At 35.8% G+C, this 26,522-nt stretch overlaps 2 protein-coding genes across 2 annotated transcripts in view; one reads left to right on the forward strand and one right to left on the reverse strand.

Moving 5' to 3' along the window:
* Nucleotides 1-26,522, reverse strand: part of ZNF804B (zinc finger protein 804B) — a gene marked incomplete at both ends in the record, with an annotated part of 502,854 nt that overhangs the window by 440,627 nt on the left and 35,705 nt on the right. The gene's annotated exons all lie outside the window — the stretch shown is intronic.
* TEX47 (testis expressed 47) lies at nt 21,268-22,029 on the forward strand (the record flags this gene model as incomplete). The annotated part of the gene is made up of 1 exon (XM_082845948.1): nt 21,268-22,029. One exon carries the CDS (start codon nt 21,268-21,270, stop codon nt 22,027-22,029), a length of 762 nt encoding a protein of 253 aa, XP_082702074.1.

Below are 26,522 nucleotides of genomic sequence, written 5' to 3' on the forward strand. Positions count from 1 at the left end.
AAATACACGGAGGCTAAACAGTGCACTACTAAATAACCAAGAGATCACTGAAGAAATCAAAGAAGAAATCAAAAATACATAGAAACAAATGACAACGAAAACACGACTTCCCAAAACCTATGGGACATAGCAAAAGCAGTTCTAAGAGGGAAGTTTTTAGCAATAAAATCTCACCTCAAAAAAAAAAGAAAAATCTCAAATAAACAATCTAACCCTACACTTAAAACAACTAGAGAAAGAAGAACAAAGAAAACCCAAAGTCAGTAGAAGGAAAGAAATCATAAAGATCAGAGCAGAAATAAATGAAACAGAAATGAAGAAAACAATAGCAAAATCAATAAAACTAAAAGCTGGTTCTTTGAGAGGATAAACAAAATTGATAAACCCTTACCTAGACTCACCAAAAAAAAAAGGGAGAGGACACAAATCAATAAAATTAGAAATGAAAAAGGAGAAATCACAACTGACACTGCAGATATACATAGAATTATAAGAGACTACTACAAACAACTATATGCCAATAAAATGGACAATGATGAAGAAATGGACAAATTCTTGGAAAGGTACAATTTTCCATGACTTAACAGTAAGAACTAGAAAATATAAACAGACCTATCACAAGTAATAAAATTGAAACTGTAATTAAAAATCTTCCAACAATCAAAAGTTCAGGACCAGATGGCTTCACAGGTGAATTCCATCAAACATTTAGAGGAGAGCTAACACTGATCCTTTTCAAACTCTTTGAAAAAACTGCAGAGGGAGAAACACCCACAAATTCATTCTACGAAGCCACCATAACCCTGATACCAAAACCAGAAAAAGATACCACAAAAAAGGAAAATTATAAACCAATATCACTGATGAACATAGATGCAAAAATCCTGAACAAAATACTAGCAAACAGAATCCAACAGCACATTAAATGGATCATATACCATGATCAAGTGGGATTTATGCCAGGGAGCAAGAATTCTTCAATATATGCAAATCAATCAATGTGATACACCACAGTAACAAATTATGGAATAAAAACTATATGATCATCTCAATAGATGCAGAAAAAGTTTTTGACAAAATTTAACACCCACTTATGATAAAAACGCTCCAGAAAATGGGCATAGAGGGAATCTACCTCAACATAATAAATGCCATATATGACAAACCCACACCAAGCATTGATTTCACACTCAATGGTGAAAAACTGAAAGCACTTTCACTAAGATCAGGAACAAGACAAGGAGGTCCACTCTCCCCACTATTATTCAACATAGTTTTGGAAGTTTTAGCCACGGCAATCAGAGAAGAAAAGCAAATAAAAGGAATACAAATTGGAAAAGAAGAATTAAAACTGTCACTGTTTACAGATGACATAACACTATACATAGAAAATCCGAAAGATGCCACTAGAAAACTACTAGAACTAATCAATGAATTTGGTAAGGTTGCAGGATACAAAATTAATGCACAGAAATCTCTGGCATTCCTATACACCAACAACGAAAAATCAGAAAGAGAAATTAAGGAAAAACTTCCACTTACCTTTGCAACAAAAAGTTAAAATACCTAGGAATAAACCTGCCTAAGGAGGTGAAAGACTTGTACTCAGAAAACTATAAAACACTGATGAAAGAAATCAAAGATGACATAAACAGATGGAGAAATATACCATGTTCCTGGACTGGAAGAATCAACATTGTGAAAATGACTATACTGCCCAAAGCAATCTACATGTTCAATGCAATCCCTATCAAATTACCACTGGCATTTTTCACAGAACTAGAACAAAAAATTTCACAATTTGTATGGAAACACAAAAGCCCCCAAATAGCCAAAGCAATCTTGAGAAAGAAAAACGGAGTTGGAGGAATCAGGCCCCCTGACTTCAAACTATACCACAATGCTACAGTAATCGAGACAGTATGGTACTGGCACAAAAATAGAAATATTGACCAGTGGTACAGGACAGAAAGCCCAGAGACAAACCCACACACATATGGTCACCTAATCTATGACAAAGGAGGCAAGAACACACAATGGAGAAAAGACAGCCTCTTCAATAAGTGGTGCTGGGAAAACGGAAGAGCTACATGTAAAAGAAAGAAATTAGAACTCTACCTAACACCATACACAAAAATAAACTCCAAATGGATTAAAGACTTAAATGTAAGACCAGACACTATAAAACTTTTAGATGAATACATAGCAAAAACACTCTTTGACATAAAACACAGCAAGATCTTTTTTGACCCACCTCCTAGAGTAACAGAAATAAAAACAAAAATAAACAAATGGGACTTAATTAAACTTAAAAGCTTTTACACAGCAAAGGAAACCATAAACATGACAAAATGACAACCCTCAGAATGGGAGAAAATATTTGCAAATGAAACGACAAAGGATTCATCTCCAAAATATACTAACAGCTCATGGAGCTCAATATCAAAAGAACAAACAATCCAGTTAAAAAATGGGCGGAAGTCCTAAATTGACATTTTACCAATGAAGACATACAGATGGCCAAGAGGTACATGAAAAGATGCTCAACATCACTAATTATTAAAGAAATGCAAATCAAAACTACGATGAAATACCACCTCACACCTGTCAGAATGGCCATTATCAAAAAAGCTAGAAACAATAAATGACGGAAAGGGTGTGGAGAAAAGGGAACCCTCCTGCACTGTTGGTGGGAATGTAAATTGATACAACCACTATTGAAAACAATATGGAGGTTTCTTGAAAAACTAAAAATAGAACTACCATATGACCCAGCAATCCCACTACTGGGCGTATACCCTGAGAAAACCATAATTCAAAAATAGACATGCACCACAATGTTCATTGCAGCTCTATTTACAATAGCCAGGACATCAAAGCAACCTAAGTATACATCGACAGATGAATGGATAAAGAAGATGTGGCATGTATATACAATGAAATATTACTCAACCATAAAAAGAAATGAAATTGAGTTATTTGTAGTGAGGTGGATGGACTTAGAGTCTGTCATACAGAGTGAAGCAAGTCAGAAAGAGTAAAACAAATACCATATGCTAATGCATATATATGGAATCTAAAAAAAAAAATGGTACTGATGAACCTAATTTCAGGGCAGGAATAAAGAGGTAGACATAGAGAATGGACTTGATGACATGAGGTAGGGTGGGCAAAGCTGGGGCGAAGTCAGAGGAGCATCGACATATACACACTACCAAATGTTAAAATAGTTGGCTGGTGGGAAGCAGAGCATAGCACAGGGAGATTGGCTCGGTGCTTTGCGATGACCTAGAGGGGTGGGATAGGGAGGATGGGAGGGAGGCTCAAAGGGAGGGGATATGGGGACATGTGTAGGCATATGGCTGAATCACTTTGTTGTGCAACAGAAACAACACAGTATTGTGAAGTAATTATACTCCAATAAAGATCTATTAGAGAAAAAACAGAAACACAGAAAAACTAAGAATATTGAGTTAAATCACAAATAGATTCTTTTTATCTGGTCATTATTTAAAACTAATTCTTTCATTTGAAGTAAGATTTCAACAAACACAAATTGCAGTCTTGGGATTACTATGAACACTTAGTGATGCCCACTGGACCTGGACTTGTTGGCCAGGATTTATCGTGACCAGGGAATTATGGTTTTACTGTAGTTTCTTTGTAAACTCACATTACAAAGGTCGTTCTTGACATTTACACAATAGATACTGCTGTGTATTATAAATCCATGCCCTAAAGCACCTTTCATAGGCCAAATTCAGAATTTCCCACTAGAAGTGATTGTGAGTGATTTAGAGAAACCCATGGAGATTCGGGCAAGGGAAGGGAGGTCAGCCTTCATGATGTGACGGTGGCATTTGTAGACTATTATTTGTTGCAGCACCGGCGAAACCAAACACTCCAAATGCTTTGTGACCATGTTCACCACAAGATAGCCACAGTCTCTTCTATCCCCCTCTCTCTTCCATGCTGAGGAGTCCTAGGCAGATTCCTAGCACTAGAGGACACCTCAAGTTGTGTGTTAATGCATTTTCATCATCCACAGCTAGAATTACCCCCCTTACGCCATTGAGTCTCCCCTTTCCTTCCAAACACTTTCTTTCTCCTCAGTCCTAATTCAACTCCAGGCGATGAGAGTGGCAATAAGAAGAGGAGGCTCCTGTGGAGGGCAGCTGGGGAGTCTCCTCACCCCCGGGGCCCCATGCACAAGTGTGGGTTATCTGCCCTGCTCCCTTCTGTCTTAGCTGTGAGCACCCAGGCTAGGAGATTTTAAAGACTGAAAGCCACCCAACATTCTGATCAAGGCCCCCTGGAAGAGATCAGACAGAAGCAGGAGTTCTGTGAGACGGAGGTTCACAGATTGATCTCTCTGGTTTTTAGGAGGGAGCTGACAGGATTCCATTCTGCTGTTGCTTCCCCTTGTGCCTGTAAAGGTTCACACCCACCCACTGGATTGCCTGCAGGGATGGTATTTAACAAAATAGTGCTAATTTTTAGCTTTCCAAAAATGGAACACCACACCCGCTCCATTAAAAAAAAATCAAGTATTTTGTTCGCTTTTCAGACATTTGATTTCTCAAACATATTTGTTAAGAATGTATTATATAATAAAGTATAGACTGCCTCTATCCTGTGAAAGGTATCACCAATTATGAATCTGTATGTCCACCTTAGAGTTCTTAAATTAGTTTGGAACTAAAAGAAAAGCTTTTCTCATTTCAGGTCATGCCTGTACTGCTAAAGAAAGAAGCGGCATAAAAGTATTTATTCCATACAACACTTGGGATAGAGCTTTCATTACAACTTAAAATGACAGTAAGTTCAGAAAACTGATGAAAAATGTCTAGAGGATCTTCAAAAGTTACTTTTAAAAAGCTTAACAAGACAAACTATACTTCCTGAGCAAAACCAGGATCAGTTTCTTGTGCTTAGAAATGGTTGATCCCAGAACATAGGTATCAACCATTTTGAGGAATCTTCAATAAATGCCAGGCTGTCAATTAAACAGGAAAACCGTAATTTCTTTTAGTGTTAGAACAATTTTGCTAAACTTATTGGTGTATAGGCCTTTTTTAATTTATAGATTTTTATAATGACTTGCTACCTAAAAATTCATGTTCTTCATATAATTGTTCAGGGGGGAGATTTTAATAGATTTTTCCATCTTCATCGATTTCTAAAACCTATGAGAAAGTGTATAGCCAAAGCATTATTGTGTCTCTGGGACAAATCAGTAAGGAGAAAGCATTCTAGATGAGTGTGTATCATCTAATACAGCAGGTAGAAGTTGATGAAAACTATCACCGGGTGATGGTCCTAAAATGCCTCAAGCATCCTACTCTTCATTGGAACTAAGAATAAATCAAGGAAACAGAGAAAGTGGGGATGTGCTTTCATAGGGAATTACAATGGGCAAGGGAGAGAATACAGTCAAGCACTCTAATATCTCCTGTTGTTGTTTACTTACAGAATCTGTACTTTGTAAAAACTGACATTAAATACTATGGGACGAGCCTAAAATGTTCTGATTATGTCAATCTTATTGTTTCTGACATATATCTAAATAAACACCATAGTAGTGCCAACAATAAGAATCATGATCAGTAATTGCACTTATCATTTTGATAGACCTGACCATTCACTAAGTGATTTCAGAAGCATTACTTCAGTGTAGAAACACAGCTGCAATTAGTATTTTACAGATGATGCAATCGAAAGTCAGACAGCATGCAGCACCCTGATATTTAGGAGCAAGTAAGTGGCAGAGCAGAAAGTCAGCCAACACTTCAGCCTTAAGTCTGGGTTTCTTCTCACTATATCCTACTTCTACTCTATTCCTCAAAACGAATTAAAATCGCCAAATCTGTTGGAATTTGCCACTGAGTGTATTTTCTACTTTATCACGTCATTATTTCCCATGGTATAAAGTATTCATTCAAACAGAGAAAGAGCAGGAAAGAGAAGTAACATTTGCTGGTCACTCACTACATGCTAGGTGGGAAATTTTTATGATCATCATAGGTATTCTAACAAGCATATTAAAATTCATTCTGATCCCATATTAAAATAATTTCAGCTGGGAAAAATATTAGACATAATTACTATTATCACTTTGGTTTTGAAATTATTGACTACACATTGTTCATTTAACTAGAATAAGCTCTGATTTCTCAGCAATCATTCTGTGGAAAATCTAGCCTACAAATTGTTTTCAAATATGACATTTTGGTGAATACTACATTTAACAACTCATGAAGTTGACAATAATGTTATACTTCACAGACATTTAATAAAACATTTATTCATTTAGAGTTTGCCTTTTGTCATAATTTCCAGGGAAAAGATTTTTTTTCTTGGTCTCAAACCTATTTTTGCAGGCAACTGCAAAACCCATGGCCCCCTAATGCTATGCACTTGGTGCCTAGTAAATAACATGGCCTGGGCACTGTGCCAGGCACTTTGCAGACCTTACCTCATAAGATTATCTGTCTAGTAAAAATAAATAAATAAATAAAGCACACTGGGTTACAGATAACAGGTTGCTGCAGCAAAACCCCAGAAAATCTATAAATAAGGAGGATGATCTCCTATGAATTCCTACCACACCAGCAATTTCAGTGTTCTCTATCTGAATAACAATCGAGTCCAGTGGGGAAAATAGCAGTGAAAATAAAGTGTAAATTGAAAACACAGGAATAAAATTATTTTTCCCTTTAAAAATGTTACTAGAAATGTTAATCATGTGTGGACTATATCTGATAAAAATCTATCAACGTCAGTTCATTAGTTGTGACAAATATACTATTGTAAGATCTTAACAACAGGTAAGATGGGTGTGGGGTAAACCAGAATTCTCTGTACTATATTTGCAATTATTTTATAAACCAGAACTATTCTAAAATAAAAGTTTATTTTTATAAATACAATTACAAATAAAAAACGTTTTAAACAGGAAAAAATGGCCCTAATATCTTCTCTTTACCCTTTCTCTTTCCTTTCTTCCCCTTCATGGATAATTCAGTCACAAAGCCACTGGGTGGGGCAGTACTAACCACCCATGCAGAGGGCAGCTTGTTAAGGAAGGATGGAGTTCAAGTGTGGTGAATAAGTAATCACATGGGGAGAAGGCAACAGGCATCTTGCTGTTAAAGAAAGGAGTTACAAACATGGAAAGAAAACTAGAACACTATCCTGTGGTGATGAATTGAAATTGGAGGTATCAATCAGCATGAACAAATGATTTTCAATATATAGAGAGAAATATCAATTTAAGAGAGAGAGAGAGAGAGAGAGTGTGTGTGTGAACTGTCCACTGAGGAGGGCCTGGGATCAGTTTCATTTCAACAGCAACTAGTAGACCTAGGGCCCAGATACTAATTTCTAAACATCATTCTCAACTAAAAGAAACTAGGGCTCTTTAGAGAAATAGCTGGGCAGTAACTGGTATGGGCAGTAACTCCCCATATTTCTGGAGGAGAGCTTGACAATATGATTCTAAACCCTTACAAAATATATAATCATTCCTCCAGATATTTCACATCTGGAATTATCTTAATGAAATTATGAAATGAATTAACAAAAATGAAGATTCAAAGATGTTCATTTAGTGTTGCTTATTTTAAGAAAGATTTAGACAATTTAAAATGCTCAAGAGGATCTGTTAATAAAAGCATCTGTACATTGTAATCTATGTAGCCACTAAACATAATTTTATTGCTTTATGTTTTATTATCACATTGTGTATGCCTTTATATACTTTTACACAGGTTTTTAAAATATACTTTTAATGTACTTTTGTATTTATTTATGTTTTATTAACACTAAAAGGCATTCACAATATGTTACTAAGTGGTAAAAGCAAAGTAGAAAGCCATAATAACACAGGGTGAAAAATGTATGTGTGTGTGTGTGTGTGTGTGTGTGTGTGTGTAACAACATCAGTGATGTATATTAAGTAAAACTCATTATATGTGAAACTAAACACATAACTACACACAGCTGCAACTGAAAAAGAGAATCACAAAATATGCATAATTGTTAATTTCTTGAATTGTGATGTTCAGGTAAATATGATCTTCTTGTTCCTTTTCTTTGTTTTCAAAATTTTCTATAAGAAATGTATATGACCTGGTCATATAAAATAATAAAGGAGTGGAAACCTGGCCAGAATGCATATGAACCACTTCTCAGTTTTGTTTATACTGCTTTACCTTGGTCTCTGAGAGGGGGCACTAATCACCATTATTAATGATGGCAACCTTCCACTGTCAGAAGAAGCAACACAGCTGAGAGGCTGAGGACACCTGGACAGGAGGCATTCACTCTGAACTAACTGAAAGTACTGACTGCTATCTCCTCATATTCTGATAAGGGAGAAGACAAATCAATGTTGTCAATAAAGAGTGTTTCTGTGTCCTTGAGAGAAGATTTTATGCATAGAAAAGACCATTCCTAGGTTTCCTTTGGTTTGAAAGCTTAATATTAAATTTATTCAAGGTGCAAATTTAAAAGCCTAACTCACCCTTAAGTTTTTAGATCAATTTACAAATTATTAGTCTAAAATATTTTAATAGTAACTTATAAGAAGATTTTGACTGAAAACTGGTCCAATTTTTAAAAATAATTCTTGTTTTAAAAGCTATCCCTTTAAAAATTGTCTGTCAGAAAAACTGAATAGATAGGTAAACAGATGGATAGATTATAGATAAATATGTAAAATCTTAAATGATCCAATACTATATGTAACTTGTTAAGATTTCAACTTAAAGTGAATCAATCAAAACATCTAAATAATTTATCCTATTACACATTTTAAGATAGAATCAAAAGTCTAGGCTGTTACTTGGTGGGGCAAATTCTCTTACACACTAGAAATCCTTAAATATCAAGTACGCACAGATCTCTTCTTAACACAAAAATATTGCTGCTAAACATTTAACTAGGCTAAATATTTCTACTGTAAATTATAAATCTTCCAAGGTTAAAAGCTCTTTATCCATGAAGGAATGGATATCACTACAAATAGTTTTGAGGTTACCTTCTCAGCCAATTGAAGCTGTATGTTGGCTGGAGATTTTCACCAAGCTGCTGACTGGATTTTGGTCAGTGCCATTAAGGGTCACCTTGAGACCTATTCATAGTCTATAACAGGGACTTTGTAACTTAGCGAGGATTGAGTTCAAAATGTTGAAAGTGACATAGCCCATATTCCAGATTTACTCATACTCTTCTCAAATTTTTAAGTTAGATTAACTTTCATCCTAACTATGCCATTTAATTAAATCCAACAATGTTGAGACACTGCTTCATTCAGTTCTGAATTATTTTTAGATTCTTTCTTTCCATTAGGACCACAATTCCTACATATACATATATTCCACAACATTTGACTGAATTTTAGATCTCTCTTACAGCTAGCAGTCACAGTGTCTAAAGTCTTTCTCCTGATGAACATGTATATATGCACATGGATTTGGAGAGAAAGCAGGAGTGAGAAGACTGTTAAATCACTGGTAAACCGTTCAGTCTGGGGGCAAAGAAACGTCACTGTCTTTTTGCTACCGTACCTTCTACCCCAGGCAAGTTGATAATATAACACTTAACTGACAAAGCTTAGGAAATAAGTTCTACTTCTTAAAAATTTATTATTTATTTATTTAAAAGGAATCAGACCACTTCTCCAGTATACTTTTTGGAAGAGAGAGTGAAGTAAAGTGCAAGCTCAATTGCTTGGCCTGCAATGTGGTGTCACATGGGCATAGGAAGTTAGCTGTATCACAGCCACCATGCTGCCCCTCACCCTATAGCTCCCACTGACAGCAGAGTCCCAACACCCAGAGAGCTCAGCACCTTAGTGGAGTCTTTTTCACTGCAGTTATAGAAACACCAATTTGACTATAGAATTTAATAGCGAAGGAGAAACAATGCTGCCGCCTCATATTTAGAACACCCTGTTTATACTCTGCTGAAGGCAGAAAGGTAAAATAGACTTAATTGTGCTCAATTGTGCTCTAAATGTGCTCATTTTAGAAACAATTATTTACTGATTCTCAATGCCAAAAGAATGTCAAAAAAGCAGTCCATAAACTTACAAAAGAGTTACAGCTGAAATCCTTCATATTGTATAGTTCTCACCAATCTAGGAGAGCTCCAGTTGTATCTGTGCCGTGAATAAAAAGACATTGGCATCCAGCACCAGGATTATCATCGGCCTACTCAGAAAAATGATTAATTTAAGATAAATAGATTCTGGCTTCAGATACCCTGATTATATTGTATATCCCAGATACTGCTGTATAGCAACACTCTCTCCATTCAGACGTTATCAGGTATTCAGAGGGATGGTTCTTTTCTACTCACGTAACACAAAGCATTCAAGATTTAATCTAGCTCCCTGTATGCTGTGGCTCAATTTTATTTCACTTTACCATCACCCTACCAATACAAATCTCTTCTTCTTTAATTTAACTTTTCATAACATAAACTTATTTTTGCTCCTTTCATTGCCCACCTTTTTATTTCACCATATAAAAATGGCTTAAAGGATGATAGTAAAATTATGCCACTTAAAGCAAATTAATAAGTCAAATAGAAAACAGCAATCACAACCTGATAACATATTTTTAAAATTTTGCAGAGCATGAGTGCTTTAGTTTTCCCTGAAAAGATTTTACTTTTTCTAAAGATCCACTTTTTAAAAGTAAAAGTAAGTGGAAAGTTGTCTTCAGTCAAAAAAGCTATTGACTATTTTTTAATTTACAGTTTCTTAAAGGCAAAAATGATATGTACTAGGCCAGTATTGTTTTTCAATAGAACAATTTTCCTCCTTTTATGAGGCATAGGTCTTAGAGAATGACTTTATAAAAAATATAAGACTAGCCTGGTTCTTAAATATATCATTGGAGGCAAATTCTACAACTAAGGATGAGATACTGCAAACAAGTCACACCATTCACCTCCACATCTGGAAACTCATTAAATATCACTTCCCACAATCCTGTGAGCCTGAATCCATAGTAGGCCTTTAGTCAAGAGTTGAAGTTTAAAAGTATGCTTTCTTTTTACTGTAGTGCTGTCTTATTACTGAAAATTTACACACACACACGAGATAGACATTGAATACGGCTCCACAGTAATTAGGTACAATATTTTGTGGAATAGATAGAGATTTAATCTGTCAGGCAATGACTAGGCCAGACTAGTGCAACAGCAAGTGTAACAAATACTCAAGCCGTTTGGCCAAAAGAGTTGAAAATTCTAAGGAGTGGGAGATCCAGATGACCTTAATATTTGACCCTAAAACTTACTACATGATTCTGAGAATTTTGCCTTTATAGTTATGCTTGTAGGCATCTTGTATCGATGGTTGGATTTTTCTGAGTATATCACAACTGAACAAAAGTGGCTTAGCCAACTGAAAATTTAAAAGTTTTACAAGAACACAAAATATTCACATGGAAATCATAATTATTTCTACTAACTAGATCACTGGGTTAGGAGTTTAGACCTTCTAATTATTTCAGCCAATATCTTACAAAATGTAATGCTTAGAACTTCTCGAGGCTAAAAGAGGCACAACATAATTATTTATCAATATTTCAGCACACAAAGACACACCAAGTCCAGTGTAGTTTTGCCTAGGATCCCTCCTGGGATAAGTATTCATATTGAAATGGTTTTTCTTTGAGGTCAACAGTGGCAATATATGCTGAGAGGTCCCTGTCATAGAAACAAGGAACTAGAGTAACAGATGAGGCATGGACCAGAGAAGCATTCATGCATCTCCAGCAGATGCTAGCACTGAGAAATGATGATGGAGGACCAGATGCCTACACTGCCCCCACTGTCATGTTACTTAAGATCCTGGAATTTGTCCTCCCAAGTAAAGTAGTCACCCTAGTATACTTTCGTAATCTGTAACTCACTTCAAAAATAAAGTGATTGCTCCTTATAATTATATATATTAAACCAGTGATATTTAGTATCCCATGAGGCTCTGAAATGTCCCAAATTGCCAATGTTAGTGGGTGTAGTTTCTGAAGAAATGTGGAATTTTCCTGAATTAGAATGAGCAAAAGACCTTCGAATTCATCATAGGCTGGAAAGGGTGCAGGATGATAAACACTTGCTGGCTAAATTAATGAAAATCTATTTAGATGTCTAGGACACAGACAATTTTTTAAAATATTTCACTATGTTGTTTTTTACTACATTGCTTCTCTGGTTACATAAAATAAAAATTACGAGGTTACTTAGACTTGGATTAATAATACTCTTCCTTTAAAAAGAAATGCTTTTAAAAGTTTCATTCTAGCCTAAATCCTCATTATATATATGGAATACAACAATATTTTAGCAGGTATTTCTGACTCTAAAATCATGCCTTTCCAAACATCTCAAATACAATTATTAATACCATTAAACGTGGCACCCATCATATTACTTCCCTGGGTCAAAATATTTAAAGGTTCTCTATTGCACATCACAAAATTCAGATTCCTATAACTATTTTTTGAATAGCTCTAGCACCACTTTACTCATTGAAACATCTATCATATTTCCAGAAAAGTACTCTAGTAAGAAATATTACCTCTCTCTTTCAGTATTTCACGTATATGTGTTTTTGTCAACCTTTCTATAAGATAAGCAACTGGAACGCCATATTATTAATTAGCTTCTTTGTGCCATGTCTTCCTTAACAGTAAGAGGAATTTGTTGTCAGTGGTGCTAAGTTCCCTCCCAACTCCAAACTTTTATTAGTTCACTTTTCTCCACTCCCCACAGCACACTGATCAAAGTTAAACCAAAAGCAAACACCAAAATAGATATTAATTTACTGATGATGTGTTCTAGTATATTATATGGACCAGAGTAGATACTTGTACTGAAAATATAAAGATTACTCCAATCATAATTATCTTTGTGTATAGAAAGCAACTTCTCCATTACTCAGAGATTTTTGAAAAACTAAGATTTGTTGTGTTGATGTCACATGACATAAAACACACAACAAGTGTGTTAGTAAGCCATACATCTTTAGAGCCCATCCATCTGCCAAAGAACCAGAAAATAAATCTGATAAAGGAGGAAAAGTAAACATAACTCAGAGTTCAGTGTTATTAGCAGTCTCCAACATCTCTGTAAAGAAGTGATGATCTTAAAATATTTTCAAAGTGTATAAATGCATTCCATTCTTAGACTCCATTTTCATGGCTGGACACAACAGCAATTTAGAAAAACACAGCATGCTAGTTTTCAACAGAGAAAAACCTAGGATCACTGAGGCATAATTACCCTATAATCTTCCTCCTCTGTAATTTACTATCAAAGTACTTTCATTCTTTATCACCAAATGTTTTGAAGAGTGGTCTACTATTTGACCACTTATTCTACATGGACTCACTGATCAACTGCAAACTGGTTTCTCTCAGCCATTTTACTGAATCTATTTTTTTTTAATCTATTTTTTTAAGCCTACAGGAAACTTATAATTGCCAACATTAGAAGGTCACCTCAGTCCTCAAGCTTTCTGACCTCTCTTTAGAATTTTATCAGTACCATCCACTTTTAAACCTCTCTCCGATATTGACCTTCAAGGCTCTGTGTTTTCTTTGTTCTCCACCTCTGATGTTTTGCCACTCTTTCATTGGGTCCCATTTGCCCACTTCTTAAAATTAGGTTTACATGGTACTCTTCTCCACCTCCACTGTCTCCTTTCCTTTCAATATCTTACAATCACATTGGTGATTTCAACTCTTCCCTCAACACAGGTGACTATCAAATTTGCATCACAATCCAGACTTCTCCAGTTCTCCAGATTCTAATTGCATTTATACCTGCATGTTTCTATGGCAACTCCACTTCAACATAATACATACAAACTATTTTTCCTCCAAAATCTGGGCTCTATCCTCCATCTGTATTTAAAAAAAAAAAAAAAAACGCAAAAACGTAGATCTCTCAGTTACTGACATTCAAGCCCACAGAGTCATCTTTAAATCCTTGCATCTCTCACCTCCCACATACAGTTGATTAAGTCATGAATAGCTTGGTGATGACTTGCATATCTTCCTCAATCTCAGCAACTGCTTTAGTTCAGATTCTAACTATCCAACTGGGCTAAAATCTTTAAAGACCAATCCTTCTCTCGGTAGTATGCCTTAGGCTAGTTATATAAAGATCTCATGTCGTGTAAGGTTTTTCTGGACTGAGCCTCCTGCATTGTCTTGATAAAGGCTCCATCTTTCATCTCTGTGCCTTCTTATCTTGACTCTCAGTCATTAAGCCCAGACACCCCTTGTTGAACCTGATTCAGGATCTGCCATTTTACAAGTTCTACCCATCAGGAGGCTGTTAAGCTAGCCTCTCCCAGACTCACAAAGAAAACAACATGTGCATTACCTTTTATCAAACCATGACCACAGCCTTATTGGGTTTTTTTCGTGTTAATTTCTTCTTTGGAACAGAACAATAATGAAGACAGGCTTAGAACATTTGGAATATACAAAACAAATATCATCACCAAATTCCACCAGTTTTAACATTTGGCTAGATTTCTCTCTACTCCGGTTTCTATATTAAAAAAAAAATTAGAATCACATGCTACATATAATTTTGTGTATTATATTATTTACTTTAGAGAATAACCATTTTTCCCTGCATTTAAAATATTCTTCAGAAATGGTTTCAAGGCACCATAGTAATACATAATTAATACAACTATTCAATTTTTCAAAGTCCTCTTTTAATTCCTATAATAACCATCTTTACATTAAAATCTTTGTCAATAATTTTATTTCTTTATGATATGTACCTGGAAGACACATTACTTAGTCAAAAAGTATGAGATTTTTAAGCTTGTAATCCATATTGTCAAATTACTTTCCAGAAAACTTGGACTAACTTACTTTTTGACTGGCAAAGAGTAAGGGCACTCATTCACCAACTACAGAATTCTTAAAACTGCTCTGGCTACCCCCAGCATCCCTCACCTCTAATTCCTCTGTTCTTCACAGGCAACTTTCTAAACACAGCTACGATTATAGGTGCTCAAAAAATCCGTGATTCCCTCCTACACACAGAGTAAAATTCAAACCTCTGAGCATGGCGTCCGGGTCCTCCAAACACTGGCTGCAACTTCCTTTTTTTCCTTCTCTTCCACTTCTCTCCTTTGCTCACCCTCGAGTCTAAGCCAGCAGCTCTCCTCCAGATAGAGAATCACCCGGACAGGCTTTCGCAAATATATAGAGTTCCATTCCACACTAATTAAATAAGAACCAGGAGCCGACTTTTTTAAAAGTTCTCCCCCAGATGATTCTAATAGCCAAGGTTTAAATTACCACAAGCCAGCCCATTCTGCCTTAAAGCGAAATAGAGAGAGCCACTGGGAGAACATGTCAAAAAGGCACATTCTTGGCCCTCACTTTAAGCGTACTGACTCACACCTTTTAGGGCTAGAGACCAGGAATTGGCAATTTAACAAAGCTGCAGATTCTGTGGTCTAAGAACTACACTCTAGCCAAACCAGACTATTGTCATTTTCTTAATGAAGTGAATGTATGTCCTTTGCCCTTTATGCTTCAAGCTTACAGTTTGTTTGTACCTTCCCTGATCCCCGTCTCTGCCCCACTGCCACTCCCTACACACACTCAGACATACAAATCACATCTTTTTTTATGCTCGGCTTTGCTTATTCTTCCAGCCACATTTAATTGTTCTGGCATTTATGTTTTCAGTGTCCATTGTTTATGTCTTTATTATAGTATTTCTTCTCTCCAGCCCTGTATTAAACATAGTTGTGGAGACTTTAAGAGAACTGAATTTTTCATGTGCAGATACAATATCTGATTCACAAGAAGGTCTCCACAGTGTCTGGCATATTTTTCTACAAAGAGTAGACATATGTTAAATGTTTATGCTAAATAACAAAGCATTTCTAGCCTGCATTCTCCTTGATAAATAATTACCAAACACTGATCCACAATGCTTTGGCAAAAAGAAGCAATGCTGGAGAAGGTAATCTAGTTTTCTTTTTTTATAAGTCTTAAAATATCTAGTGATTTGGTAATGAAGCTCACTCTGGTTTGCTCTGCTAAATCAAGTATATGTTGTCTACGTAATAGTTTATGTGTAACTGAACTATTATAAATCAACTATACTTCAATTAAAAAATAATAGAAAAAATAGTTTATGTATACGCTTAGTGAAAAGTTCTACCCAAGTTATTAGCCATTTATTTAGACCATTAATTCTCTTACACTAATTATTTAGATATGTCAAAACACAAAGAAAGATAGCGGACGGGATTTAGAGTTTTCTGTTTTTCTAGTACACGAGGACAAGTGAAAGGTTAGAGTGGGATCTGATATTCCAGGTAGAAATCAAGTTCTGTTAATGCACATCCTGACATTCTAAAGTAATGAATTTAAGAAACATTCACAAAGCCACTCCCCAAATCTGTTTCCCTGAAGGCCGTGCCGAAATATGAACTCTCTCATTAAAGTTTCTAAGAAATCCCAGCCACCCTTTCTACCTCAGTGTTTCTAAAGCACTGAGCAACATTTGCGTGGTATTTATTGTTTTTTCATGGACATCTCACACTCCTACTGGACTCTAAACTCCTAAAATTAGGGACCAGGTGTTTTTCATGTTTGTGTTTCTTACAATGCCTATGATATTACCTGGCATATCAAAGGTGTAGATAAATCTGAAATGAATGGGAAGTTAAAGACAGTACATCAATTTTATTGGATCACAGGCATAATGTGGGAATTTTCCTTTCAATTTACTTTCTCCAAACCATATGCTATCCTCCATTTCCAGAAGAATTGTCATGTCATAGAGGAGCAAAGAATGACCCTGTGATCATGAATAGACAGAGGGAACAATTCATCTTCTCCTTACCCTCAGTAGACAGAGTAGGGAGTTTGTTGAGAGCATTTTTGAATTGTGTGCAATGTACCCCAAAAACTTTAGTTTCCTCTATTATAAATTGTTGGCAAAATTTCTATCTACCTTATAGGCTTGTTGTAAAGATTAATAAGTGTAAAAACATCTAGTAGAAGATGCATGGTAAATAATCAATTAATGGTATTTAATCTGTTCCTTCTGCCTTACAAAGACAAAAGGACACTGGGAGATTGTTTTTTCAGAAACATTTGGCTCCAGATAATAAAACCAGAGTGTAAAGTATACAGCGAATATTAAGGTGCACTGCTTGAACGGAAATACAAATATATGTTGTGTGTTTATGTGAGATAAGTTGGATAACAATGATGGATAGATAGAATAATTGGAAGAGGACTCCTCAGTATAATAAATGTTAGTTCAGGTTCTGCCACTTGTTAGTTGTTTGAACTTGGGTATCTACTCGAAACAGATCTCTCTGGAAGGAGAAACACTGAAGTCTTTTCATCCCATTGGATAGATAGAAGAGTTCTTCCGCTTGAGTCACCACATGACGGCAAATAGCTGACCCTTAATAGATGAAACACAAGGACTGTGGCATCTGGAAACTCAAATGCTAAGTGTCCATTAAAAGGAGAGTCTACAATTATAATTACATATACCAATCAATCAAAAACAGACCAGACTGTGTTTTTTCTATTCCTATCTGCCCAAAACTTTTCTCTTGACACTTAAAAATACGACTGATGAAAGGCAAGGAAACAAGGTTAGCTGCCTTTAAATGTTTCAGATCGCCATGTGACAGTGAAACTAAAATTTGGAAGAAACCCCCCAGTAATTAAAAATGCATCAAGAAATGGAAAAATACACTGGGAAAATGTAGACCAAACTATTATCTATGGTGGTAAAATTCGTTGTTTCTAAATGTTTTAGGTTGAACCATACAAAATTGTCAACATCAGTTTCTTATATGTTTTAAGCCAACACCAAAGAAGAGATTATCACTCTATTGAAGAAGGGATGGTTTAGTGATATTTAATGTGGTTTACATGGGAAATTATAATGATGAAAGATTATCATTTTTCTATCAGGTTTATATTGGAAGAACCAAGATATATGAAAGAAAAGGAAAACACAAAGCACACATGGGGAGAAAAATCACAACTGAGCTCCTTTTCATAGGGGCAAAAAAAGTAGAACAGTTGTGCTTTAGTTAAGAATGGTGTCATGAAGAGGAAGAACCTTAACTATGTATAAAAGGTTAATTTAAGTTTGTGTGTTCTAAAGGAGCTTCTGGGTAGCATTGCCCTATAAATTCTCCCACTGACATTGATCAATGCCAGTGTTAAGTAATAAACCCTGCAGTTGCATGTCCCCATTTTCTCTGTTATAATCCATAATTGTGGATTGGAAGTAAGTGCCAGAAATCACTCTGGACCTGGTAAAGGCAGAAGCTCCCTCTCCCAGAATTCTATGGAAGGGAAATAAACAAGAAAGACTTCGTAAAATCAGTATCTTCTGAAGTTTATGAAGCAGACGTATCATAAGGTCTTACAGTTTCATACTCTTGGCTGAATAGGTGAGGTGGAAAAGACGAGAAAACATTGAGGGTAGAAGACTCCTACTATAATCTAAATAAAGAGCTAGGATTATGAAGGAGGCAGTGGTAATCAAGATACATTTCAAAGTGAGTAAAAGGACTTAGCAACAGAATAAAGTTGGGAGGTAACTTTTAGGAAACATGAAAAGACAAGACCAAGGATGTTGGCCTAGAGAGAGAAAAATGTGAAGTGAGTCACAAATTGGGATATTTGTAAAGGAAAATATAAAGAAAACAACAGTTACAATGTTGGCATTTTTTAATTTGAAAGGGTAGAGGTACATCCAAGGAGAAGAGTTGTAAATAAGATTACAAGTTGGGAGTCTTCTGTACAGAAAAAAAATACTGGAATGGGAACTCAGTTTTTTTTCTTTTTTCTCAATCCCAGCAAATCAGTTGTATCTGTCTTGAGCCTTAGACTGAGAAGCAGTCCAAGTCTACAGCTGGACTCAGCAGGAAAGACTCCATGGTCAATCAGCAATGTCAATCATTCTATCTGTAGAGAAGCATGGTATCAAGGACCACCCACCTGACCTCACAAAACAGAAACACAGGTGGTGCTAAGCAAATTGGTCAAGGAGATAAAGTGACTCAGAGGAGCTGTGTGATGATTACAGAGCCTCAGCGTTGCCCAGAGGTGGGTGTGAGAAGGAACTGGACTTGACCACAAATCAAGATTTGGGGAGAAATTCAGAAAAGTACAGACTCATAGAAACCAAAGGAGTGGAGATGGCTATAAAGGAAGCTGTCAACATAATTACATTCTGTAAAGCAGTAGGAATGAGGGTAAGAACGATCTCTACCCTGGGCAATGATAAGTTTCTGTGCACCCTGGGAAAGACTGTATTGTATCAGGGGGTGACGAAGTGAACCACAGTGAGGAATTATAGCCAATTTTTATGTACCACACAATTAAGGAATATCAAATCACCTCTTAGCCTCCACTTTCTGGGACAATTTATCCCTGCATATTATTAAAACCAGATCATTAGTTTGGATAACACCAACCTTTGGGGGGAGGAGGAAACATACTCTAAGGTTTAATTTTTTTAATTGAATAGGGTGTTTTCTAACCTTGTTTTAAAATTGTGGTTTAGAGCTCATGTGAATGCAATTTTAAGATATATTGTTAATTTTTATTCTAAAAAGTAACTTAAGGGACTTCCCTGGTGGTCCAGTGGTTAATACTTAGCGCTTCCAATGAAAGGGGTGCAGGTTCATCCTGGTCAGGGAACTATGATCCCACATTCCGTGTGGTGCGGCCAAAAAGATAAATTAATTTAAAAATAAAAGATAAAAAGTAACTTAAATTTACATTAAATTAAGAAAACCAAACCCTATAGAAGAACGTTCTTATAACGGTCACCATTACACAGAATCTGGTATGTGTTCTTATAATCTTTAATTAGTGCATAAATACCTCTTTACCCTCAGTAGACAGGGAGGTTGTCGAGAGCACATGTGAATTGTGTGCAAGGTACATAACTAATCCATGCTTTGGTTTCCTCTTCTATAAATTGTGGACGAAAAGAACAAAGAAAAGAATATGTCTAGGAAGATATCCAGGTCCACCATTTATCAGAGTTGCCAGTGCACTCTGGCCCTTTAACAGCACCGACATTCTGATTTCCCCGGGCACTATGGAAACCAGAATAGAATACGGGACAGCTGAGAGCACCCAAGACACTGGCAGTTGGAAGAGTGATGATGGAGGACAAGCAGGACCTCGAGGACAGGTAAAAGGAAGAAGCACTTGAAGAAAGAAAGAAATGTTAAGTTGACCTGCAACTTAACATGTGGGAAGATCCCACATGCCGTGGAGCGGCTAGGCCCGTGAGCCATGGACGCTGAGCCTGTGTGTCCGGAACCTGTTGCTCCTTAACGGGAGAGACCACAACAGTGAGAGGCCCGCGTACCGGAAAAAAAAAAAAAAAAGTAACAGAATTTTTCATCTGACCCCTACAGCAACAACCCCCCCCCCCAAAAAAAAGGAAAGAAAGAAAAAAGAGCCATTTCTGAGGTTTACTGATAGGAGTTAAATAAAAAAGAACCAAAACTAGTTACTTCAAAAGTTTACTGTAATTATCCAAGCAATACTATTAACTTTTAGAGTACTGAGTAAAGGTAAAATAAGTCAATTAGTAGTTAAGAGAGCCCCAGATTTTTAAAAAATTTATTGACTAGTTAAATTTATAAAAGAAATTGGGGAATTATCATAAAAATACCATTTTAAGAAAAATTTGACCAAATAAGGACAATCTGCATTCATCATTACATAAATGAAAAGACATTTTAATGTAATATCAATGCTACTGTCAGTGAGTATCAGCAGATACATTCCTCTTTGTGTGTGTGTTGGCGTGTGTATGATTCAAGGATGGGCACTGAGAAAAAAAAATCCTATCAATCAAAAAAGAAAATAATAATGTAAACAACAACATAACAAACTTATTCTAGAGTAAGTTCTATCTCCTCCCTACCCCCCAGTTTACTGAAGAGTTTTTTTCCCTAGGATGTGAGTGTTAGTTATTTCATTGTAAACTTTAAAACAAAACTCTATAAATTGATTCTTGTTTCAACATTCTCTTTAATTTCAAAGACATTGTTTATTGATAACACTGGAAAGCATTTGATCAACTGAGTAAACTTTTTTTTTTTCCTGAAGAAACAGAGTTCATCACTGAAGAGGTAGCCTAATAATGTAAATACTGTAATAAGCTAAAAACTGGAATCATCTAGAAGAATAAATAGGACTCATCATGTCCTTCTCAGCCCGTACCCGAAAGACCAACAAAAAGAATTTTCCACTGGAATGTCTTCTAATGCCACAAGTTCCACGTAGTAATTACTTGCATTTTCAGGAAGAAAAGCAAAAACTACAACTAAAGAAATTCCTTCTTCATAGGATGTTCCTAGTGGCCAGGGTAACAGCAAACATAGAAAAAAAAGATATTGCTGAATACTATGAACAATTGTTTCAGTCAATTTTGAAACATCACCCAGGAGAAGCAGTGACAGGATTATTGCTCATATATCCTAATTCCATTGTGCATATCCTGGAGTCCTCCAATGGTACTCTTTACCAAATTCTTTTGGATTATCTTAGCCATGAAAAGGATGAAACAGATTTTTTTATCCAAGGAATGAAAATTATAGTCACAGTACACAATATACCAACAAGGCTCTTTATGCAATGGCATGTTTCAGTAATAAAAGCGCCAGTTATGTATCTTGATGATGTGACACAGTCACTGTCCCTACAAGAGGTCATGACAGAATTTCTCATCCAAACCCATAAACTAGTACTCCATCTTTTTAAGACTGTGAAAGTGGGCACTAAAGGACCAGGCGATAATTTGCACCAAGTTGCACCTGAATTACTCCTTCCAGAACAAATAATAAAGTACATATGCAATTCTGCAGAATTAATGGATCCAGAAACTTTCATAAACATGTATAATAAACCCATACATGTCACCTTGGATTCTGAGGTGGTATGGCCCACTCCTTCCAGCTTCTAGGATGAAGAGAGATGATGTGGTCAGTGTAGTCAAATCTCTTAAGGAATGTATGCTACTTAAATAAAAGGTAAATATTTCTAAAGTTACTTTTCTCTTTAAAAAAGGAAAGAAACAACACAGCAATCTACACAAAGGTAATAGACTAATCTTTACAGAGTATGTTGAGTTAAACTTGAAAATTTATCTGGTCTAATATTAAGATCAACACATTATTTTCAATAATGAAGGGGTTTAATAAGGTCATAATAAGTTCTCAAGGTTAACATCATTTTGATGAAATAACTTAATTTTTAATGAAAAGTAGAGATGAAAAAGGACAAACACGTGATTCAGATTCTCATTCATTCTTTCAACCATCAATGAGCAGCTGTCACCACGCAGTATTATGTTCTGAGAGTACAAAATTTTGGGGAAATATACAATGCTTGAGTTGCTTGCAGCCTAAGCTTGGAGGCAAATATGTGTAAAAGTAAATATGATGCATGATATGATGTATGATATGATCATTATTATAGTCGCAATATGCAGAAAAGACTGTAAGAACAAAGTAAGGGAGTAATCTCGCTATGTATGGTCGCTGAAATCAGAAAACAAAACCTAAAATTTGAAAGTAGTACCAAGGCTCACATATTCTGGATGATATAATCAAGAATACTGAGGACATTATAAAGCTAAAGAACACAATAGCTTTTTGAAATGACTAGAAAATACACTGTCAGAAAGCATTGTAATTGTATTATTTCATGCAAAGTCATTTATTGAGCACCCTTCACAGGACAGACACTTGCCAAATGACAGGGATATGTCAGGGTCCAGAGAAGACATGATCCCTCCTCACTTGGGAAACATACTTCTAAATGAGTCTATGTAAGATAAACAAATTGGTTATTTCTTCAATTTAATTCCTAGAAAGCAATTAATTATATGCAATTTCTATATGACCTATTTCAAGTTGGTGTCTCCCTTCCTTTACCCAAGATTAATGCTTTTTTCGCACTATTTAAATTTTTCTAGTTTGTTCAAGCAATTAAGCAACATTAATGTTTTACTACTTCAATGATATTTATCCAAAATTGCTTCAATATCCTATGAAATCAACTTTGGAATGAATAGAAGAAATACTGTTATATCATTTTAACTTCATTTCTCATTGCTTATTTGATTTTCAGTCTCTTTGGGGGGGGAACCATCTCAGTATGTACCTCAAATTTGTCATATGTAGATAATACCATAATTTGTTCCATATTAGAATCAAATTTCAGGAAAGACCATTACTATTTTTTAATTTAGTAATATAGTTTTAGAAAAAGAATGACATTTTTCACTTTAAGCTGACTTGAAGTTCCATTCATTTAAATTTAGTAACATAAAGGATATTTTAGAGAAAATTAAAATTCTTCCAATTAAGAAAGAGTATATAATTTACAAACATTTTATCAGTTTGATAAATATCAAACGCCTCATATTCAGCAATGTGCTATTTACTCTTTGAACTGAAAAGGCACCCATTGATAGTAAATGTTTAGTGACAAAGTGAGTGGAGTTGAGTTAATGCTTTCCAGGCCACCAAAAAAAAAAAAAGAAGACGAGGAGGAAATAAATAGAAAGAAAGGAAAGAAGGAAGGAAGGAAAAAAGAAAGAGACAGAGAGTAAGCCTCAGTCAGTCTTTGAATGTATGTAAGGAAGAGGTTTGGGAGGGCAGATGAGCATATTTAAGAGAACAGAGACGAGCAAAAGCAGGAAGGAGAAAATGAACCAAAAATGTTTATTGGACCAGATGGAATCCATTTAATGGGGTAAATTTTGTTTAGGAACAATATTTTCTAAAGTTAAAATGAACAGAAGTAGTTTACAAGTAAAACTACATATTTGAGTATATAAAAGTACGGCACAGTATATTCTCCAAAAATGGCCACTGCAGTGTATCCCATCCCACACGCTCTTCTTACAACGTGACCTCAACACACCTCCCATCGCATGGTGGGTTCTAAATACCCTCCCCTTGAAATCAGGCAGACTTTTCTTTGTGACTGCCTAGATGAACACTGCAACAGAAGTGATCCAATGTGACCTCCAAGGTCATAAAAATGCCTTGCACTTTGCCTTGATCACTTGAATGGAACCTAGACAATATGCTATGAGCAATCCAAGCAGGTTTCCAGATGACACCCCCAGCCGAACTCCCAGGCAACAGCCAGCATCACCACTGGACATGTGACTGAGTGAACCTTCAGGTGACTCCAGGCTCTAGCCTCCCAGCCAACCCTGGATTTCAAGCCAGACCAACTGACACCATGTGGAGGAGTAGAGTACAGATGAGCTGCTCCCACTGAACCCTGCCTAAACTGCAGATCTGTGAACAGCAAAAATTATTGTTGTTGATTCAAGCTACTAAGTTTTGGGTGAATGTTCATGCAGCAGTCTGGAACACTAATATATAACAAGAATAATTTTGTATGTACATTTTATTGATATATGTACATATCATTTATTTATTCATTCATCTATGCAACTAATATTTTCTAAATATCTACCAGTAAATATTTACCAGGGCACCAAGCACTGTGGTAGTCACTGGATATACAAGCAGAAGTAAGACGTGTGTCCTACACACTGCCTAGCATAGAACTTCTATTGGTCTATAATACTTTCTGGTGTGAGAAATACTGATAGAAAATTAATTCATTGGCCAAAGAAAAAAAAAACATAAAAAAACCTCAGTCACGTTTGGAAGAAGTTATAGAAAATATCTAAATGAAAACACTGATTTACTTAGTAGACTGTTACTTTACATTTAAAGGATTCCTGAAGCATGAATTGTGCAAATAATTGGAAAATAAGCACAAAGTAAGCATAAATAAACTACTTATTTATTTATTTATTTATTTAAATGACACTCTAGAATGAGTTTATTCAAATGCAAGTAGTCACCTTAGGAGAGTTTATATTTATTTCAGTGACAGCATCATTGCTAAAAACATTTTGTGACTCATTAATGGCAGATAAATTAAGGAGGTTTATAAATCAAAGGGAGTTAAAATATTTTAGTTACATCTAGTTTTCTGAACCCCAAATAATATATATTGCAATTTGATTGGTGACCTTAATATTCAAACTTCATTCATAGAAAGGTTTATTTTTAAACATTATACTCACTCTCCAAGGAAGATCTGCTGTCACTGAACATATTAAAAGAGTGTGACACTGCCTCTAAGGGGAAATACAGATATGTTTCCAGTAACAGTTGTGTTATTAAGAGTCCTACAGAGCTTACCAATATCACATCTTTAAAGGGGACAACACTCAATTAGCTGTGTCTGTTTCGGTATACAGATAAAATGCAGAAATACTATATTCATACCTGACAAATGTAATTTAATTTGATGAAGTCCAAAAATGTGACTCAAGCGTTAGGAAGCCTCAAAAGGTAATTCTCACCCCAATGAGGGTTATAGTTTTCTTACAATGAAATTTTACATAAAACCAGAGCACAGAAGTTAAATCAAATAGAAAATGAGCATTTAAACACTGAACATACAACATTCACTGTTCATATAACAATGACTATATAACATATACTCATATATATCTGAGGAACATACGACCTTTAAGTGGCATGGCCAGCACCATTCCCATCCTTTTGTTTTGATACTGATATCTTCTACAATAGACTGACATGCTGACAATCTTGTTCTTGTTTCAGTGTAACCAAGGACTTCCAGGAAGGTTATAGTTTTCTTGAAGGACAACTGAAATAATGTTATTTGGAGGGAAAAACCCTCCTGGGGTGAATTTTAAAATTTGTACTGTCTTCATTCTTTTTTTTTTTCTTTTTTTTTTTTTTTTTTGCGGCACGCGGGACTCTCACTGCTGTGGCCTCTCCCGTTGCGGAGCACAGGCTCTGGACGCGCAGGCTCAGCGGCCATGGCTCACAGGCCCAGCCGCTCCACGGCATGTGGGATCTTCCCGGACCGGGGCACGAACCCGTGTCCCCTGCATCGGCAGGTGGACTCTCAAGCCACCAGGGAAGCCCTACTGTCTTCATTTTAATTAAAGAAGCATCTGAATTCCTTCCTGGAGAATCATTGCTTAGTACAAACAGATTCTTACATTTAGTGACTTTATCATAACTTTAGCACGACAAAACAGCATTTCAATTCAGTGAAACCTATCTCTAGCACAGAATTCCCCCAGCTTCCATGAGGAAGTGGAAATGGGACAGCTTAACAACAACTGAATATAGCAAGTACTTTTAGAATATTTCATGTTGTTAGTAAGTGACTTAATGTAGAATTAGAGTTCTCCCCCTTGTGGTCAATTATGTAAATTTCCAGATTACCTGCTGATACGATTTACACAATAAATACAGAGCATAGTTTTTAAGAAAATATAAAGAGAAGCCCCAAAGGTACCTGTCAAATGTCTGTTCTACCTGCCTGCCCCCTCAGCCACACTGTTGTGCAGAAAAAGACATTAAGTGCTTTGCCAACAGT

Source organism: Leucopleurus acutus, assembly GCF_964270905.1.
Source record: "Leucopleurus acutus genome assembly, chromosome: 9".
Taxonomy (NCBI): domain Eukaryota; kingdom Metazoa; phylum Chordata; class Mammalia; order Artiodactyla; family Delphinidae; genus Leucopleurus; species Leucopleurus acutus.